The sequence below is a fragment of the Penicillium coprophilum genome, assembly GCF_028826855.1.
Source record: "Penicillium coprophilum strain IBT 35676 chromosome Unknown utg000002l_segment0_segment1, whole genome shotgun sequence".
NCBI classification, from domain to species: Eukaryota; Fungi; Ascomycota; class Eurotiomycetes; order Eurotiales; family Aspergillaceae; genus Penicillium; species Penicillium coprophilum.
The window spans coordinates 4,091,726-4,111,835 of record NW_026622722.1 but is presented as its reverse complement, the minus strand read 5'-3'; the positions used below and the strand labels follow the sequence as shown (position 1 = coordinate 4,111,835).

The window sequence follows — 20,110 nt, the reverse complement described above, 5'->3', positions numbered from 1 at the left end:
ATCCTGATATTGCCGCCCGGAGCGGTTATTAACGCCCGAACCATGCAAATACAATGTTCTAGATATACAGTGAAGCCATGCGAGAAGTCACTAGGTGAACCTAGCCTCTCTCCTCATCCTATCTGCCACAAGCTCAAGAACGCTTCTGGGCATTATTGAACTCGCGCACGGTGACCTTGCAAGCCACCTCCTGACACAAACGACGACGGCGACTGAGGTCCAGCTTAGAGCCGAACTCCAACCCGGAAGCACGCTCAACAGCCTCAAGAGGAACCTCAAAGTCGGTCAGGGCCTTATCATTCGCAATGCGAGCATTGGGCAGAACAAAAGCACCGAGCGCAACCTTGCTCGTGGGCGAATTAGTCCCATCCTCAGCATAGATAACCTTATAGAAGTGTGTGGGTACAGCGACGTTAGGCGGGTTACCAATAACTTCGTAGTTCACACGCCACTTTCCATCCGGGTCACGGTGAGGCAGGTACAACGGGCCAGTAACCACACGAACAGAGGGATAACGCTTGGTGAGATCCCGACAGAAAGTCTCAAAGTGCGCCCAGTAGTCGCGGTTGAAACCCTCGCCAACCTGGGGGCACATATTGCTCAGCGCGAATGTACCGTCCATCGCGTCCTGCGACCACTTCGCGTCGGCCGCAGGCACCTGGTGTCCGCGGTCATACCCTGAGCGGAAATAATCGGACAGTTTGGCGCGGAACATAGACGGGATGGTCGTGTCTTCAAAGAAGGTGCTCTTCTTTCGGTCGGCGTTGTTAATCGCTAGGGATTGTGGGGTTATGTGTTCTGCGACCCAGGATGGGTTGCGTGTGCGTCGGTCGTAGGCACCGTGCAGTGGGAGGGAGGAGAGCTCATCGGCGATTGGGCCTGGGAAACCATATTGGAGGATTCCTGCTGCGTCGACCGGATTGGTGGCTAGCTTGGCTGCTAGGGCTGGGACTGGGATGGTTGAGGGCACCTTGGGACCTGGGAGTGTCGGTGTCGGGGGCAAGGTCTCTTGTTGTTGCGGCTTTGAGGATTTGCCGGAGAAGAGCAGTGCAGTGACACCAGCACCGGTGGCTGCGCTAGCAGCAGCAATGACGGCCAAAGTTGCTTTGGACATGGCTAAGTGTCCTGATATATAGGGCTGGTTCAGTCGAGAGTGCCAGGAACCAAAAGACAATAAAAAGTTGGAGAGTCACGGGCCAATCACATCACATGGGAAACCCCGAACTATTGTTCGGCATTCTACTATGTGGGAGGTGATGTATATATATTCCCTTGATTCCCTTGATTCCCTTGATCTTCAGGATTCTCGTGATTCTTTTCGAGTCCGGTGAGTCTAAAATTATTCAAATCACAAGATACTGTCAGTTGCACCCCCTTGCATGTGTGCACCCTTCATATGAGCCATCAAGTCACACCCGATAGATCCCAATGAGACAGTATTTATGATCCTCCAAAGATTGAAGCCTTTTCTCCATACACCATAGTCTTAAGGATATACAGAGTATTCACGATGACAGACCGTCTATTCCAGCAGACCCTAGCCATAAGGGGGGGCAGCTTGCAGAACTGCAGTGAGAACCTTGGGGGTTAATGCACTGTCCTTAGACAACGCAGATTACCATATAAATCCCTATCAATGGACGTCTTTTTGTTTCTCATCGAGAGAAAGCGAGAGAGAGGCGAAGTGTTGACCGCCAATCCGATTGCTAATTACATCACCGTTTCCCGTTTTCTTCAACTCCCCACGCCATGTCTGCTAACGACCTCCGGGGGGTGGGTGATGAGCGCCGTCTCAGGCGTCGGTAAGTGTCGCCTGGAATCTTTGGGATCAATCGCTAATTAGATTCAGCCTGTATCCTTGGTTCCTCTATTATCTGCGTCGATGTGTTGGTGCAAGTGCTTTCCCGCCGCAAGAGCTTCCAGATCGCCAACAGCAGTAATTTCCTGTCATCATCATTATGTCTCAGTGCCGGAGTTATGGTGAGCTTCCATCCTGGATGAATGTATAGATTATACTAACATAAGCAGCTCTTTACCTCCCTCTATAGCATGCTCCCCACTTCGAAGCAATACCTCACGCGCGCCGGCTTCTCCCCCTCTGTATCTGCATATATCTTGATCGGTCTTTTCATTGCCGGAGTGGCAGCCCTTCAATTAGTATCTGGATTTGCACATCGATATATCCCATCTCATGTTGTTGACTGTGCCCATACCCACGGCGAGTCGGAAAGTGATCCCGAGCGTGGCGAGCCCGCACACGAGGATCATATTCACAACCATACAAATGGACATACCGAACAAACACCGCTGCTACGGCCTAATAAAACATCTTCATTCAAGTCGACGCCAGCGGTGGTGCAACGGAGCCAACATGCCGAACCGACCCCCAGACGCCGCGAGACAATGCGGGCAATCCTAACGCGTAGCATTACGTCGCTTATGGGTGGTGTAAAACCCACCTGTGACGAGAATGGGCCTTGCTTTGGAATTTCGCAAACCTGCGGCAGCGAATGCACCAAAGTGCTTCCGCCATCCAACGGCAATGAAACTACGCGACCAAGCCTGCCGCATCGTGCAAGTATATCCGTGCCGCTAGAACCGGAGATTTCCCGCGCGGAACGTGATGTTGGCAATGAACATACTCATAATGCACCAGAAGGGGGATATTTTGACACCATATCCGCACAGCACCACATGCACCCATGTGCTTCGTCCGCTTCGTCTCAGGTCTTAGACCCACATTCAAGTCATTTATCTCATTCGCATTCCGAGCATCACTCCCATTCGGAGCATCATCACCACGAATCCCACGACCATCTCGTAGATGTTGAATCTGAGCGTCCCAAATCTGCGGCTGGAAACCCACACCATCATCATGTCCCTAAAAATGCATTCATGTCCATTGGACTCCAGACCTCACTCGCCATTGCCCTGCATAAGCTCCCCGAGGGCTTCATCACCTACGCGACAAACCACGCCAGCCCAACCCTCGGTATGACGGTATTTCTAGCCCTATTCATTCACAACATCGTGGAAGGCTTTGCCATGGCACTCCCGCTGTACCTAGCCCTCGGTTCTCGCTGGAAGGCAATGTTCTGGTCCAGTCTCCTGGGAGGTATCAGCCAACCAGCCGGTGCCGGCCTGGCTGCGCTTTGGATCTGGAGCACTGGGCAACACGGTAGCGACGATGCCACAGGCCCCTCGTGGGGTATATATGGAGGTATGTTCGCTGCCACCGCTGGAGTCATGACTTCGGTTGCATTGCAACTCTTCAGCGAGGGCCTTAATCTCACCCATCACCGCGGAATCGGGATTGGGTTTGCCATTGCAGGCATGGGGCTGATGGGTGTCAGCTTTGCATTAACTGCTTGACCAGAACCCGGCTCTGGTTATCATTTCCCTCCAAGGCCTGGCATTTGGTCCTTTGCGATCTATGCGCGCCAGTGCATCAATGCACTTATTGTGATTTTAACTACATTCATTCACCATGGCCAGTGTGGTCTCGCACAAATTAGGCACAAATCAGCAAGCGTAGGCGCATATTTGGATAGTATCTCTTATCAAAACTGCTGTGGTGTCGAATCACCGTGGTAAAAGCACGATACCGAAGGCTATTGGGTACTTTATGTACATCTCTCGCGCAGATAATGCATCAGATTTCGGAATCTCCCCTACTCCATAGCGTACAATCTAACCAATTGTATTGCACATGTGTACTGAATATTTGCATGAAGTTCTACGTCGAGGACAGAGACTGTGCAAGCTACTGACTATCCGTAAGTAACTTCAAAGTCAAGACAATAAAATGCGCTATGGACATAGTATACAATTTGGTCCTGTAAACATTTTTGAAACATCCCAAACTCCAACATAAAGTCAGACCGAAACATCATATACCTTTCACATGCCCTAGTGTATAGATACTTATAGAGCCTGCACCGAGATACGTCTCGGGGCACCACTAGACTCACGTAGATGATTGTGGTGCATCTGGGCATCATCCTCCATATCCTCAACATCAATGCTGAACCGTCTAGGCTTGGACCAAACACCGAAATCCGCACCACCATTAGCCTCACCAGCAGTCTTCATCTGCTCGGCGTGCACACCGAAGCGGTCCACCAACGACTGGTACAGCTCCGCATGCGCCGAAGCCCGTCTCGCGCTCTGGCCCGTTCCAATACGCTCCTGGGCACGGCGCATCAGCTCCATATGCTGCGATGCGGTATCAGCAGCACGGGAATGACCCTCGGCCTCAGAGTCGCCGAGCAGGTCGTACAGAATTCCTTCGTGCAGCGCCGCAGCGGACTTGTGGTTCTCCGATGCTGTGTACATCGCGGAGAGAAGCTTAGTCATGTCCAGTGTGACTGGGTCGCAGCTGCCCCACACCTGGCGTAGATTGTAGCAGATGTCGTGGCATAGCTGGATGGCGGAATCGACTTTGCCGCTGCAGAAGCGGGTCTCGACCAACCGGCGCCCGATCCAAACGACCACGTCTGGTGTCCAGGTGCGCTGGACGATACGGGAGGTCCAGAGCTGGTTGAGGATGGTTTCGAGCTCGTCGAACATCTCGTACTGGCCAAGGAGTGTGATGATGTCGTTAAGGTGGCCGAATGGTAGGTCGACCATTTCAATACCCATAGATTTCGACGCTGCCATGACTTCTTGGAGAAGCAGTTTGGACTTGACAGACATAGCGTGGTAGGTCTTTTCGTTGGTGCACTTGGCTGCCTTGTGGCCGCTCAGGTACAGGCAGAGCTGGGTGGCAGTGTTGATGCTCTCCTGGTCGTTGAGGCTGTCGGTGAGATGCAGGAAGGAGTGCAAAACGCCAGTCAAGATGGTGGCTTCCTGGAAGCGGGAGGAGTTGCACAAGTCTTGAACAAGCTCAGTGGTCGTTGTCAGGATGTTGATGTTGTAGTTATCCTTGTGAACCTCACGCAAGCAGATCTGGTAGAACCGCTGCACGACCCCCTTGTCAGCGACCTTGGTGGCGGACAAGTTAGAGCAGAAGTACTCGTAAAGCTTGTCCTTGGTGTCGTTGGCAGCGCGAACTCTCTTCTGACCAATCTGAAGATTGTAGAGCTGGTGACCATTGACCAGAGTAGGAATGAAGTTGTGGCTAGAGAGGCTCTTGGCGAAGGCTTGAGAAGTCTCCATCTCACGAGCCATCTCGTTCATAATCTGGTCGTAGCTAGCACGTCTGCTGAAGACTTCCTCGAAGGCAGCGACAAAGATAGCGTCACGACGAACGCTCAGTTCCGTGACGGAAGCTCCGGAGCTGTACACCACGCGGTGGCGAAGTTCATCAAGGAGATTGCTGCCACCCTCGATGAAGCCGCACTCAAGGTAGATGCTTGCGATCCGGCGAGCCCAGTCGCCCATTGTGGCAGGGGCACTGTCAGCATGCAGCACATCGGTAGAGTAGGCGTGAAGAATGGCGTTGCCTTGCTGAACAGAGGAATTAGTTCCCTGTCGCGAATGGGCAAGAGCAAGTTCACGGAGCCATGAGAGAGTCGTGGTAGAGAAGTAGCCCTGGTTCTTCTTGGCCAGCTGGAACTCCTCGGTGTAGAGCGAGCGGGCTTCTACGCTCGAATCATGCTTGCGCACATACAACTGTGCCAACTTGTGCTTGAGTGTGATAGGCAACGGTGTAGTCATCTGGTCGAGACCCTTCGACGACTGAGAAGCATCCACCCATTCGCTGTTCTCCAGCGAAGACTTGTACAGCGAGATGGCTTGATCAATGTGCGAATCGCTAGACTCACACAGCTCGCCAAAGAGCAAGGTAGCATTGAGTGTCTTCGGACTTGCTGTGCCGTGCACGTGGCGACATGTCATGACATATTCAGAGGCAAGCTGATACCTCTCAGAGAATTCGGAGCGCTTGTGGGTAGTCAGAATAGACATGTAACCCAGATAAGCCTTCTCCAGCATCCGATCCACCAGCTTATGATCAAAGGTGTTCTCCTTGTTGTCTTCAACAACCAGGGTTGGCCATAGAGATCGGTAAACCTGTAAAGCAGAATCCCACTTCATCTCTGCCTCATAGAGATTGATGAGGGCAACTGCAGCGTCAATGCCCACAGGGTCAATCTTGTTCTTCTCGGACGTAGCCTTGTAGATGCGCTGGTAAATGCTCTTAGCCTCGCTGTTCATCTCCAGGCGAGTTGCCAAAGCAGCTTCGAGATACAAGTTATCGATGGTGTGTTCGTGGGTCTCTCCGAGACGAGCAGCCAAGAAGTTGCTCATGGTATGGAGCAAAGTCAGCGCCCTAGTAAACTGATAGGAAGTCTCGTGGAACTCGACGACGGCCTTGGCAACTGCCAAAACGGACGGCACAGGAACCTTGTCAGAGGATATCATAGAGCCGAAGGCGTTCTCATACACAGTTGTAGCCTGTTCTAAATGCAGCCTGCGGAAGTGGCAGTAAGCCAACACCAAGGCCAGGTCTGCAATGGGAGGTGCCAGCTCGGGCGAGAACTTGTGGTGAGATTTGGACTTTTCGATGTTAGGCCAAATATGCTGCAGAACCGCCATCACACATTCACTGCCATGGATCCAGTCTTCCTCGCGGACATAGATACTGGCAAGGTTGTGGCACATGATTAGGGTGGTGACAGTCATATTTTCGGAACTGGCCGAGATGACATCCAACAACTCAACCAGCAACTTGCGGTCCCGAGAAGTTAGAGAGGATGCATTCTCGATAGAGACTGAATTTGCCATGCTTTGGGCAATCGAGAGCGCCAGAGCGGTTGAGTCCTCCGAATACTCTTGGTGAGTTTCCTTGAAATAGTGCCACATGAGAATGGACAAGGAGCGATCGAGATTGTACATAAGCATCTCCCGAGTCTCAGCGCGGAGAAGGTGCACGCGCTGCAACATCTCCTCGGAGTGAATACCAGTAACCTCGAGATCTGCAACCAGTTCACGGATGATGACCTCAGATTCATCAGTGCGACCCTGACGGCGAAGGAACTCGTGATACACAAGGGCAACGTTGGCTTTCTTGTCCATCATATCTACGGAGTCAATATCGCGCGAGTTGAGACCAGCCCATAGGCTGGAGAGAACTGCCTGGGCATGAGATGCATCGCCCTGTTCCTCGTACATCTTAGCCATATACAGAGTGTAGGAGATTCGGCGCTCGTCGGTGACCTCCATGGTGCGCACGACATTGTCGTACTTGGTTCTGGCAATATCGCGACTCATCTCGTCGCTTCCAGTTGTCGAGAAGTGATCGGTCAAAAAGTCAGCAGTTTCGGATGACTGACGCGAATTGGTACCGTATTTCTGAAGGATTTGCTGGTAGAAGTGCTTCGAAATTACCAACGCCGATTGGTTTTCATTGCGAGACTTGTACATGTTGACGAGCATTCCAAGATATTTCAGGCGTTGGTTGAACTCCACGCCAGTTATCTCGGAATCGGTCAAGATCAAGTACTTCACAATGTCCTCCTGTTGAGAGTTCATTGTGCCTCGTTCGGAGAATGACTGAATCATCAACTCGGAGCATGCCAGGGTGATCGAGTGTGATTGGCCTAGAAGCTCCTGGCTTAGCTTCCATGCTTCGTAGCTGGTCTCGTCGGCGTGACTGGCAGATGCCAACTTGGACACGCGTGCACTGAGGACCAAGCTTTCCAACAAGGCTAGAGATTTATCGCCAAGTACCAATCGTCGGATGTCACTAGCAAGTCTGTAAAGCTCCACAACACTAGACCGAGTGAACTGGGACTCGCGACAAGTCAACTCGAGTCGAGCGAAAAGAACAGTAGCAGGCATAAGCTTCTTGAAACTAGAGTTGAATTGGAACTCTCCCTCATGGGTAAGCAAGGGCGAAGAGAGAAGATGCGACAGCCAGTAGCGCGCTGTGTATTCCAAGACAGCGTATTTATCAAAGAGATAGTTACGCTCCTCAATGCTCAGCTTGTTCATGGAAACGTCAACCTCCTCGCGAACGCTCAACTGCACGCAGGAAAGACACCTGGTGAGCAAGTCATAATGTGCATCCTTGATGTTGAGCTGGGACTGTCCGCTAGATGATTTGGCCTGTTTGATGACGTGGTCACGAATGCAGGTATGAGCGAAGGAGACCACACCCTCACGAGCCATGACCAGCGGACTTAGAGCATTCAAGATGTCGTAGCTATTAGCGGGTTGGTCGGAGTAGTAGCTGGGGCCCTTCGGGTCCACATTAAGCAAATTCTCGATCTCCTCGACCAGCAGGGGTCTTTCGGCAGCTGCGAGCCAGGAAACAACATTGAAAGTGCCCTGCTGGCTGAAGTCCAAGCTCTTGGAGTGGAAGTCAATAAGGTCAGGCATCAACTGCGGCAGACCCTGAACGCAGGAAACAGCCTGGCTCAAAGTCTTTTGCTGTTTAGCGTATGCAACTGCCATTTCAGCCCAGCTGAAAGAGCCCTGTGAGCGGGCTACAATGGCAGACACAGCAGATTGAAGCTGGTTGCTCTTGTGGGTGTCAAAGTTGGCGCCAGATTTAAGCATCTTGTGGACATATGCTGTGATATCTGACTTGGTCTGGGAAGTATGCATGGTATACTGCTTAACACCCTTGGAGCTCGACTTCACATTCAGCGGCCGGGTGAAAGCGATCATCTTAGATCCAGCATTCTGTTCGGAAAGAACCTCACAGATGCGATCAAAGCAGGCGACAGCATGGGTATGACCGCCTTTGATCTGGTCGATGCCGTCGATCACAAACATATACTGAATATTTGCAGCAAGACCAGCACGGATACCCCTCCAAAGGCTTGTTTCAACTGCGTCATCTCCAGCACCATCGATCGCTCCTTGGGCTGCCCTGGCGACTTCAACCAGGATAGCCTCCTGGGTGTGCTTGTCACTGACGGAATGATCCAACATCTGGTGAAGAATACCCTTCAGGATGCGCAGAGGCAAGGTGGCGACAGGAATATCATCACCTATATTGGATTAGCTCGCAAATTCAACAGTGTAATAGTAGAAAAACTCACGAATGCTGTATGGAATAACATTCCAGCTATCATGTTCAGCCGACTCCTGCAGTCTTTCGACTGCCCACTGTGCTAGCGCACTCTTTCCTGAGCCGGGCCCACCAGAGATTAGCATCACTGGGGAGCTCGAGACAGTGAAATCGTAAAGCGTGTTGTTGAACCACTCAAACGATCCCTCGGCAAGCGAATGAGCGCGCGAGTCGAGGATAAACTGGAGAGGGCGATCCTGCACTCCCAGGAACTGACGCAAACCACCTAGCTCAGGTGACGAGTAAATTAGAGGGCTTTCTTCCACGAGCTTAGCAGTGTGAGAATCGACAACACAATTCCAGTGGGTGGAAAATCGCTTGGCGTAGGTCACAAAAGCAGCATCGACGTTACGTCCGATGATCTGATCGGACTCCTTGCTCTTGAATCCCTCAAGACAGCTCATGGTCGTGCTACACACCATCTCGAGCAAATCTGCGAAGACTGCGGCAACATCTGGCTGAAGTTCGGGAGACGATTTGTACGCGACCTCATACTGCAGCAGCAAGTAGATGCCGACGGCGACCCGGCCATATCGGCCAAAGACGCTCTCGAAAACATCAGTGTTGTCCATATCAGACTATACAGCAGGTTAGTATTGTTGTCCAAAAGGTTTGAATCAGTCGTCTTAACTCACCTCCAAGAGAAGGATAGTGAATCCCCAGATGAGCGTGGCAGCATCATTGGCAGCAGGTGCGAAGGCTCCGACGGATTGCCGAAGAGCGTCGACTGCGTACGCCAGTCTAGACGCCCATCTGAGGCTGCAGTCGAGTCTGCTACCATCATGAGGCATCCATCGGAGTCGCTCAGACGCAACGGCATCAAAGAAAGCATCCACGTTAGGGCTACGCTTGCTGATCGCACCAGAAGACAGGCCTAATTGAGTCTTGCACTTCTGGGACACAGCCTGGACCTTCTCCTGGAGGACAGTGACCTTGTAGCCGCTTCCACTGAGTTGTCTGACAATGCGCTTCGAGGTCACAGCATTCGAAGCGCTGTTCTTCGTACCGGAGCTAGCGTGAGCGGCTTCATCGTTGATGCCGTCATAGACCGAGGGACCATAGGCACCGCTCTGTCGAACTCCTCCGCCAACAATGCCCCCTTGATTGACCCCGCTGTTGTCGTTGCTAGACAGGCCATAGCCATCGTCTTCATGAAGTCCCAGAACTCCACCGCCGGCGACACCTGTTTGGTCTAATCCAGTGGTGTTGGTATTGAACAAGGCGCTGTTTGTCTGGCCCGTGGTGGTAGAGCGTAGACCACTTGTTTGGTTGAATCCACTGGTAGTAGACTGCCCTGTGCTTGCCGGGACCTTGGGAGTGTGGCTTTGATCTGACACCGCACGGGCATAGGTATAGCCCGGCCTGTTCGTCTGATTTGAGGCGGCCTTTCCTTGTCCACTTACACGATCATGTTCTCCCAGAGTAGAAGCAACATGGCTCTTCGCATATTGGGTTTTGGCTGGGTTGGTCTCAGAAACGGAATGTCTCTTGCTTGTACTTTTTTTGGTGGCAGAGGTGTGTTTGGTGGCTCCCTTCTTCATGCCATAGCCGCCAGCAGCTGTAGCTGCGGCGGCGGCAGCCGCAGCTTCGCTTGCTCCCTCTTTCTGGGAAGGCTGAGAGCCCTGCTTCTCAAGTTGCTTTTTGTCGATGTGGTACTTTCCAACAGCTTCTTGGCCGGTAGCGTTCTTGGGGAAGTTTCTGCCTGTAATTTCATAACTGAAGACATCGGGGCTAATGTTTTCAAAGTCGTGGAGCTCCTTTTGAATGTATTCGTCACTCCATCCACCTCCACCGACGGTTTTTCCGGTCTTCACTTTGCTTGAGCTAGCCTTATTTCCGCTTCCTGCTCCCGCGAACACAATTTGAGGTGTGTCTTTTTTGTCAATTTCATGGCTAAATAGCCCTTTGCTGCTAGTACCTCTCTGAACGATAGTCTCTCTGCCACTCGCATTGTGGTAGTTCTTTTCCTGGAAAGTGCCCGGCGTGGTGATAGGGCCCTTGCGGATATCGTAATTGGGTTCAAGCACTCCGGCCGCCACACTGCTTCTGCGGTCATATTGTGTAGACCCTGTATCGTTCGTTTCATCGATACTGTCTTGCTGATCTCGAACAGCTTCTCGCATCTCGTTGCCAGTGTTTCGTTGCTCCACGTTTGTTTTGCCAGTAGAGGAGGTGCCCGCGTTGTCTTGGCCAATCCCTCCTTTGCTGATTCTGTTCCCGGACTCCTGAACATTCTCCCTGTTGAGGTCTTCTTTGTTCATTCCAGTAGCGCTATTCGATGCTCCGCCTGTGTTTCCTTGGCTGGTCGCTTCTTTAGTGGATTGCCCTTGGGTTATATCTTCCTTGGCGCTGTTGAAATTGCCTTGCTCGAATTCATCGCGGGCGGATGAGCCCTTGTCGAGTACCTCATTGGCCTGGCCTCCTTGGTTGGTCGCTTCTTTTTGGCCCTCGGGAACGGCATCTTTTGCGCCATTGAAGTCCCCTTTGTGGACTTCCTCACGGATGGATGAGCCTTTCTCAAGGATCTCCTTGGCCTTGGCGAACATAGTGGTGGGTAGTAAATCGATGCGTGAGTATATTAACAATTGATTGATCGTAAGGATAAAAATTAATCAGATAATGTCATTCAGTCGTGTTTGTTCAGCTTTCAAAAAATAATAGAAGTTGAAAAATATCAGATGGCTCAAAAATAAATTGGGAATTGAACCAGGATTGGGGCCCCGGGGGCACCTAAATAATATTAGCAACCATCATTCTCCTCATTGCATCATAGAATTATCTCAGTCAGCCCGAGCGACGTTCAAATTAACAGTGGGTTGCTAGCACAAATGAGCGTATGAGGGACCAGCTTGCTCGGTGTTCAGCTGGGTCATCTCACGGCTTTGCCTGGATTGCAAGGCCCGCAGCCCGACCCAAGAAAGCAATTGAAAGCTCGATGTCATGGCACAGTATAATATCAGAAGTCGATGATGCTCAACCAGATAGAGGGAGCGGGATAGGTGGATCTTCCAGCAGATGGTGTCCGCTCCAATTTTGGAAACTTCATCACACGTAGATCTGATACTTTTCATTCTTTAGTCAAGATGCTAGATTAGTACAATAGCTTGCCATTTCTGATCCAATGAGCATGTAGATACCAAAACTGAGATACTGATTCTCATTGTGCCTTGCAGTATCACAAGCAAAATCAGCTCCAGCCAGTCTGGGACTCAAAATTGGGTTCTCATCGATGTCATTGCAATGTGTGGGGTACAGAGCTGGAGTTTGGAACAATTAGCTCCAATTGAACTCTGTGGTTTGGAAGAAATGCAGTTCCCCACTGTCTGACGATTAGACACATCGAAAGATCTGCTTGTTGTGTTCCGTAATTATCTCAAGTGGATGTGAAAGTCAGGATTGAAGTCAGCGACTGGTCAATATACTATTAGTCATCTCAAGCTATCGATCTCGATAACCTTAAATTAACTCGATCCGTGGGCGTCTCGGCTTTAAACGTTCAATAATTTTCCCAAACCTGCTCGGGGGCATCATTTCCGGATGCCCCGGGATTAACCTTGTTGGTGAGGTCATGTCTGTTTGTTTCGGTGATCGGTATGCCAAATGACCGCGGGAACATCCGCTATCTATGTCATTACATCGGCTTGGTAAAGCTCAAGTCCAATGCGTCCTTGAGATTGAGGCAAGTTTCTCAGTAATGATCGCCTTAGGGTCGGTATCAATTGCTTAGTTTGCCAAAAGTCACAATTTCTGGAAAACATCTTGTTATCTATAAGACTATATATGCTCCGAGTCACGCGAAACTAGCGTTCTCAGGAGGCATCTAGCTTCTCGCTTTAAGCTGATCATCTCTCTCATTAGGTGTGCTGCCATCTGCCTACCGAAAGTCACATACAAACTCGAGGTTATGAAAAGTTACCTATGTTCATGGGTGTTTGTCAAAATATAAACACCATCTAGACTGCACACTACTCTTACAGTATATGAGAATGTATTGAATAAATCTTTCTTGCGTTACATGAGATCTATATAACTCCTATTGGGTTCTGCGGTCTCCCACGGAGGCCGGTCTTGCCAGAGACAAGCTGATATCTATGTCAGTAATGCAATGCAGCATGTTGATTATCGGCAGCTATAAGACGATCAGTCTGGAAGAGAGCACCCATACTCCCGTTGTCTGTAAGAATCCTCGTGACAATTTTCCTGCTTGTATAGAAGCAATATTGACTCAGAAAAAGACTCTGTCTCCCCTTGTGCTTTTCTCTCCGATACCTTCGAAGAAATATGAATAACATCCAAAGAAACTCTCCGTTCGGTGTATTATGTTCAATCGCCCATATATAGCACACCAAAGCGACGCTCACTCATCTAACGATCAAGTTTAGAACGCGTGAGACCAAAGGAAGTGATACAATGACCAATATTCAATCGAAGGTCACAACTGGTGTCTGAGGCTTGAGCTCACCTAAGCATAGAACATGGCATCCAAAAAAAAAACAGTATACATAGTAGTATTACAATTGACATAACGTCCCCATATCATATTGAGCTAGATCGATCAAATTATTGAAAACAACGTCATTAAAAGATGAGAGGTTCACTATCTTTGTAGGCAATACGACAGCGTTCAACATGCTTGTGTTCGGTCTTTCAACGTTCTTTTGAATCAAGCTCAAGCGCAGAGGCTTATCAATTTCTATTATCCCCCTCGCTTTCATGGCGTGGGGGCCCATAGTGTTATACATAAGTTAGAAGTACAAGACGAGGACCTGGACTATGTCCTGGTGAGGTCGGGCACATGTGGAGCAAGCATCACTCAGGTGTGGAGTACATTCTGATGTACAGCGGTCGCGGGGATATGTATTACACTATTGTCATTGGGAGGCTAGAGAAAAACACATAGGGGGTGTCCCACTGTGGAAGGGCCCGCCTGATCCATTCTACAACTCCAATATCAGACCTAGGGAGGCAGACTAATTGAGAGCGAGCTATATGTTCCTGGGCACTTTCTCAAGTAGAGACCCGAAAAGCATGGAAAAAGAGGTAGAGTCCATTTCTGGATCGGAAATGCAATTCATGTAACAGCCTATGAAATGAGTCGAAAAGGGACTCTGAAGTCTAGCCTGCGAACTGCCCGTAGACAGCCCACATCCAGCCACAGCTTTCCATCCTCAGACCGCCATGGGTATTCATCCATTTCCGCGAATCGACCTCCAAAAAAATACCCATCCGTTGCCAGCAAAAAAAAAATTCAAGTAAAGACGAAGAAGCGTGATATCATCCGTACAAGTACCAGCCGTATCTGGTGTGCTTTCGTTCGTTTGGGCCGTGGTCGTGCCGTGGTTATGCAAAGATTTTCATCGCAGAACTCGACTAGCCGATCGCGGCTCAGGTGGTGTTTTTAACGACTTGAATAATCTATTGGCCGGGGTTGGGGTTCATCTATATTTCGCGACTTGTCAGCCTTTCTGTCCTTCTTCTTCGATATTCGTGGTTTTGTCGTAGATATTTTGCGAGATTTGCGTGATGTGTGATTGTGCGTTGTGGGTGGGTGAGTCATTCGATATGTACCTTGCGCTTGCCACCGGTCATGGTAACGTTGACGAAACGGCGAGTGTAAAGGACACGCTTGTAGGCGCGACCCTTAGGGTTCTTCTTCTTCTCCTGAGGCTCGACCTGAATGCAAAATTGTCGTTAAAAAGACTGGTCGTATGGATGGCCACTGCGACCGTGTATCGAGTGGCGTTGGCTGGAAATCGAAGAGAACTTACCTTAGGAGTGGCAGCCTTGACCTTACCGGCACGGGCGAGAGAGCCGTGAACCTTACCCATGTTGGATGATTGACGTTGATGAACGGGTGACTGAAGTGGTTTGGTGATGAAGCGATTCTTGAATCTCGATTGGGAGTGCAAAATTGGGAGTGCGACCTGTGTGGGGCGGCTTAGCGAGTGCTTTCGGTCCGGATTAACTCTGCCCGTGTGGGGTCATGTGATGTGTGGTAGGTCGGTGAGGTAAGCCGGGGTTAAGGGCGTCTTGGCAATGATTTCTCCGAAGTGCATATTGTATAGCGATGAAACTTACCGAGTGTTACGAACTGATGGGCGAATGAAAGAGAGAAAAAAGATTTAACAGAAAGGGGGAAAGCGATTGTTACATATTATACTCTCAACTAGAGTTTGTAACACCTTTTACCCTGAAACCTCTGTCCATATATAGGTGGTAAATAGCCTTATGACTCAAAGTCGGGGTCTCTTTTTGGTATCACGAGTAATGTACAAGGTTCTCTCCGGCGCTATGCGATATTAGGTATCCCGAAAATCCATGGATGTAGCACATCCAGCCCACCTTTGGCATACACCTAGGCCCCCTGCGCTTTCTCCCTGGCAGCAGCCTCTTCTCGTTCCCTCTTTCTTGCCAGATACCGCTCTTTGGCGCTGGACACATCGGCCTCGGTCTTGCGACTGCGACTTTTTTCGGCAATCTCTTTTTGCTTTGCAGCCTCAGCCTCCTCTTCTTGTCGCGCACGCTCCTCGTATTGGCTTGCGACCATGTCGGTCTGTCGAGCCCGCTGGGCACCACGGGCGCCGTGGTACCCAGCACCTGGTCGTCCAGCAGTAGGTCTTGAAGCTCCTGATTTAGGAACAGGTGGTTGAGATTTCGGTTTCGGTGCCACGTTCAGTCCTGCAGACAACAGCTGGCGTTTGTCGACAACTTGGCCTTCATCATTCACAACAACCCGAGCTCCATGAGAATTGAGGTCTTGCGCCTTCTGGGCATCCGTCTGATCCTCTTTATCCTCTGTGTCCTCGAAAATCTCACCTGCCTTAAGACGGCGGGCAGTTTCCTCTGCAGCCTTGATGACCTCCTCGTGCCGTGCTTCTCCTCGCGACAGAACGTCTCGGTAAAATCCAATCATGCCAGCACCACCACTCTTCTTGCGCCGTTCTTCTTCTTCCTTTTCACGGCGCGCTTCCTCTTCCTCTGCCTTCCGCAGTTCCACCTGCTGTGCCTTGTAGGCAGAGGTGACAAATTTCTCTTTGTCGGCAAACTCTTCACCTTCAGCTTCACGCTCCCTGGCTAACTGGCGATCCTTGGCCCGCAGTTGATCCCGTTTTCGGATCTCTGCAGTCTGGAGCAAGTTCTGCATGTACTTGGGTGTATCACTCTTGGTTTCCACTGAAGACTTGGCGGGTTTGGCGTGCAAACTGTCGTAAACTTCGTCATATGAGTAGATTAGTGGGTCAAGCTCTTCTGCTGCCTTTGCATGCATGTTGCTGCTGTGCATTGACGCGAGATTGGTGTATTTCTGGGCAGGAGCGGTTGGCTTCTTTGGCTTCGCCTGGTTCAACCCAAGATTCATTGCGCCTTGTTGCTCTTTTTCTCTTTCTTCGTCTTCGTCCTCATCATCTGCAAATAGCGAGTTCTTGCTGAGCGGTTTGGCTGTCGGTTTGGGACCACTCCCAAATTGAATTTTGCGTTTCGGCGGTGGCACTGCGCTTGGTGGGGATTTCTTCGTAACTGGCTCCTCTAGCCCTCCAATTATTGAGACTTCAATTGCGCCGTCGCCTGGTTGCTGGTCTTCATCTTCAGAATTGTCGTCGAAAATATTCTTTCTTTTCTGCCCAAGAGCATTCCCCGGTTTCGCTGTACTCTTATTCGGAAGGTTCAATCCGTAGGGGAGATTTGCCGGCATATTGAAGTTTGAATTTTTCCACGCAGCCCCGAGGATTTACGTAGGCGGATGAATAGCAACTGTGTTCGGTAAGAGGTGCTTGTTGAGGTCAAAAGTTGCTACAGCGATCGACCGCGATAAGCCTTGGCTGGTTATCAGTCCATCACGTGTTGGTAACTTTGCGGGGAGATTGGAGCATTCATTGGAAGTATCCATACCAAATATAAGGCAATGTTGGCTTGGTCATTAGAGGCTATTAATTACTTGTTAATAGTGTACATATATCTCAATCTGGTTGTATTTCCAAAATTGGGGGTATCATCAATACTATTAGCAATTTTAATTCTGTATTTAAGATGCAAAGATATATAATGGCTGTGGATCAGGCTTTGACAAAATATCACACCTAAAAACATTCTGAAGACAGCGTGAAGGCCAACCTGATCTCATTGAAGAAGTCAAAAGCCCCCAGGCCTAGGTTCCTACACAAGATTTTTCATTCTTCAAGTTGATTATATCAAAAGTGCATGCATCTTCACCTGGGCAAGCTCATTGCTTATCAGCCACGTGATGGCGGCCGCTAGTAAAGCCACACCCTCCAGCTCCTCGACCGTCAACGGGTCCATTTCAACTCTTAATAATCCAAAACTGCTCAAAATGTCCTACTACTTCACAATTCTATCGCCCACCGACACGCCTTTATTCAACATCGCCTTTGGCACGTCGAAGGGGGTGGTGATGGCATTGCCCGCTTCCGTTTCCCGGAGACAGCGCAGTACATGAACCAGTTCATCATCCACTCAAGCCTGGACATATTGGAAGAGGCGCAATGGACGAATAGCGGAATGTGAGTTTTTTTTTTTTTTAAAAGAGATTCAATATCTCAAATTCTCCTGCAAACTGGCTCGAATCCCTGAGAGCCATATATACACAGAAGAACACCCCCCAAGCCCGCGCTTTGTACCCCACATCAAACCTCCAATTTCAGCGCTAACATTGTCGCAAAAGGTACCTGAAGCACATCGACACCTACCCGCCAGCAGCGGCTTATATCACGGCCTTCCTCACCCCAAGTGGCGCGCGCTTCCTTCTCCTCCACCAACCCCCGAATCTCCCCTCTTCAAACAGCACGGGCAGCGGCCTTGGTTCCTCCTCACTACTAGGCACAGCAGGATCAACCACACGTGCCTCATCTAGCTCAATCGCCGCAAACCCGACCTCCCCGCAGACCGAAGAGGCTGTGCGCCAGTTCATGAATGAGGTCTACGAGAGCTATGTCAAGACGGCAATGAGTCCGTTCTATAAGCAGGGGATGGAGATCAAGAGTCCTGTTTTCAGAACGCGGGTAACTGCTGCAGGGAAAAAATGGCTGTAACCAGTCACTTGGAAGTTTGAATTCATGAGCGTGGCGTTTTGAGGGCATGTATTCTCTTGGGGGTCGATTCATTCTCTATATCTATTGCATTGTTTTGACCTGCTCTGCATAATGATCAAACATCTTTACATGTCAACTATGGAGTTGGTAATCTACTAGTCCTATCTAGTGTAATACAGACAAATGTCTCATTGTTATTTCTGATTCAAAATAAAAAAAGTGAACTAGAAGTGAAAATGACTATTGTTCTGCACCTAAAATGGCTAACAGAAAATGGCACTATCTGGAATCAACGAAGTCCCGGCCCGCTAAAACATGACAAAAGAAGAGGCTCGAAAAGAAAAGCAACGAGTATGCGCACTGCAGTATCTCAACAGAAAAGAGATAACTCCAGTCCCAAACGCCGGGGAATTTCCTTCCAATCCCAGCGTCAAAAGCCAAACCGCTAAAACAAATAGTACAGACTTAGACAGCCATCTGAGGAGCCAGCTTCTTCATGGTGACGGTTTTGAAATTATCAACAGCGTGAATGACGTCGTCCAACTTGGCGACAGTGCCGAAGATTCCGCCTTCCATTTTGATCGACTGCATGGTACCTACATGTAGCGATGGCTCGGCAGCTGCAGTTCCATCATCCAAGACGACACAGTCGAAGCCACGGTCGTTAGCTTCGCGCATAGTCGTCGAGACACAGACATCGGTGGTCACACCCGCAATGACGAGGTTCTTCACTCCTTTGTTGCGGAGGAGAAGCTCAAAATCGGTGTGTGCAAAGGCACCTCGGCCGGGCTTGTCGATGACTGGCTCACCGGGGAGAGGGTACAATTCGTCAATAGTGTCGTGGCCCATTTCGCCACGGATAAGAAGGCGGCCTATAGGACCAGGAGAACCAATGCCCAAGCCAGATGCGTTGTTACGGGACCGGTATGCCTCACGACTTGACAGAGTAGAAAGATCGGGTCGGTGACCTGATTTGAGTTAGTAAAAATATATTGGAAGTCAGAACGAGACACTAAATACCCTCGCGAGTATGGTAGACCGGGAAGCCCCCAGAGCGGAAAGCATGAAGCAATCGTTGCAGGCGAGGAATCAAAGCCTGTGTGGCAGAAATATCATAGCCTTGATATCCCATGTATCCTTCGGGCGAACAGACTAGGGATAAATCAGCCAGATGCTCATTTGATAGCGATGATAGTTCGAGATACTTACAGTCCTTTTGCATGTCAATGATAACAAGCGCAGTGGTGTATGGGGTGAATGAGGCATCGTGGGGCCAATCATATGGGATGGCTGGCAGCTGGCCCTTGCGGACCTTGTGGTGAGGCACCTGTCGCGGCTTCTCGATAATGGGACCGTGGTTGTGTGTCGCATTGAGCACGGTCAGGGTCCAGATACCCGGAGAGCCGGCTGCGACAAGCATGAAGGGACAATCCATCAGCCGCGAGGTTCTACGACGCTTGCGCGTTTCTTCAGTCAGACCGTTCCGTGGCCGATAATGGCCGCCACGATCACAACGCAGCCACACCTTGGCGGTACGGCCAGGCTTCTTCTCTGTGGGCGTGCTTGACGACTTGACAACCACATTGTAGCCATGTTCCTTGCCATGGTCCTGGACTGCGGCGAGAAGAGTCGCTCTATAGAAATGAGTTGTTGATATTGGTCCTAATAAGCAAGGGGTAGTGGGATGAGAACTTACTTGTCAGGGTATGTACCCTCTGGAGGGGGCACCAATTGCATTGCCAGTTCTGGAATGTCTTGAAGGTCGCTGGGCGCATCGTCAAGGTTGAGATCGGCTGAGTCTGCCATGTTGATAGATCGGGTTGGGCCTTGGCCTCACTGGAGGAGACCTATCAGAGGGAAAATGTAAGTTTAGATGTCATATCATCATCCCATGTCTAGCCGATGCACCTCAAGACTGGGGTAGACAGATGGAGCTTGCGAACAATCGGGGGTAAACAAGTGCGTGGAAGCAAACAAGATGATCAGCAATTTTAAGAACAGCGTGCGTGGGCATAACATCCAGGGTAGTGTTTGGAGGCAACAAACA

At 50.2% G+C, this 20,110-nt stretch overlaps 7 protein-coding genes across 7 annotated transcripts; 2 read left to right on the top strand and 5 right to left on the bottom strand.

The window, feature by feature from the left end:
* Nucleotides 1-133: 133 nt before the first annotated feature.
* On the bottom strand, nucleotides 134-1,114 carry N7500_003595 (DNA/RNA non-specific endonuclease; the record flags this gene model as incomplete). The annotated part of the gene is made up of 1 exon (XM_056674741.1): nucleotides 134-1,114. One exon carries the CDS (start codon nucleotides 1,112-1,114, stop codon nucleotides 134-136), a length of 981 nt encoding a protein of 326 aa, XP_056535266.1.
* A 635-nt stretch (nucleotides 1,115-1,749) lies between these two features.
* N7500_003594 (Zn(2+) transporter ZRT3) lies at nucleotides 1,750-3,372 on the top strand (the record flags this gene model as incomplete). The annotated part of the gene is made up of 3 exons (XM_056674740.1): nucleotides 1,750-1,798; nucleotides 1,850-1,980; nucleotides 2,029-3,372. 3 exons carry the CDS (start codon nucleotides 1,750-1,752, stop codon nucleotides 3,370-3,372), a joined length of 1,524 nt encoding a protein of 507 aa, XP_056535265.1.
* A 552-nt stretch (nucleotides 3,373-3,924) lies between these two features.
* On the bottom strand, nucleotides 3,925-11,565 carry N7500_003593 (ATP-binding protein; the record flags this gene model as incomplete). Its single annotated transcript, XM_056674739.1, has 3 exons — nucleotides 3,925-8,939; nucleotides 8,991-9,597; nucleotides 9,655-11,565. The coding sequence occupies 3 exons, from the start codon at nucleotides 11,563-11,565 to the stop codon at nucleotides 3,925-3,927; spliced, it is 7,533 nt and encodes a 2,510-aa protein (XP_056535264.1).
* Nucleotides 11,566-14,040: 2,475 nt separating this feature from the next.
* N7500_003592 (40S ribosomal protein eS30) lies at nucleotides 14,041-14,949 on the bottom strand. Its single transcript, XM_056674738.1, has 3 exons — nucleotides 14,788-14,949; nucleotides 14,588-14,692; nucleotides 14,041-14,458 (listed from the first exon to the last, which is right to left on the bottom strand). Exons 1-3 carry the CDS (start codon nucleotides 14,845-14,847, stop codon nucleotides 14,435-14,437), a joined length of 189 nt encoding a protein of 62 aa, XP_056535263.1. The 5' UTR covers nucleotides 14,848-14,949; the 3' UTR covers nucleotides 14,041-14,434.
* A 425-nt stretch (nucleotides 14,950-15,374) lies between these two features.
* On the bottom strand, nucleotides 15,375-16,709 carry N7500_003591 (splicing regulator NSRP1-like domain-containing protein; the record flags this gene model as incomplete). The annotated part of the gene is made up of 1 exon (XM_056674737.1): nucleotides 15,375-16,709. One exon carries the CDS (start codon nucleotides 16,707-16,709, stop codon nucleotides 15,375-15,377), a length of 1,335 nt encoding a protein of 444 aa, XP_056535262.1.
* Nucleotides 16,710-17,258: 549 nt separating this feature from the next.
* N7500_003590 (TRAPP subunit TRS20) lies at nucleotides 17,259-18,063 on the top strand (the record flags this gene model as incomplete). The annotated part of the gene is made up of 3 exons (XM_056674736.1): nucleotides 17,259-17,423; nucleotides 17,477-17,535; nucleotides 17,697-18,063. The coding sequence occupies 3 exons, from the start codon at nucleotides 17,259-17,261 to the stop codon at nucleotides 18,061-18,063; spliced, it is 591 nt and encodes a 196-aa protein (XP_056535261.1).
* A 465-nt stretch (nucleotides 18,064-18,528) lies between these two features.
* Nucleotides 18,529-19,869, bottom strand: N7500_003589 (cysteine hydrolase family protein; the record flags this gene model as incomplete). The annotated part of the gene is made up of 4 exons (XM_056674735.1): nucleotides 18,529-19,031; nucleotides 19,084-19,215; nucleotides 19,273-19,697; nucleotides 19,760-19,869. 4 exons carry the CDS (start codon nucleotides 19,867-19,869, stop codon nucleotides 18,529-18,531), a joined length of 1,170 nt encoding a protein of 389 aa, XP_056535260.1.
* Nucleotides 19,870-20,110: the final 241 nt, after the last annotated feature.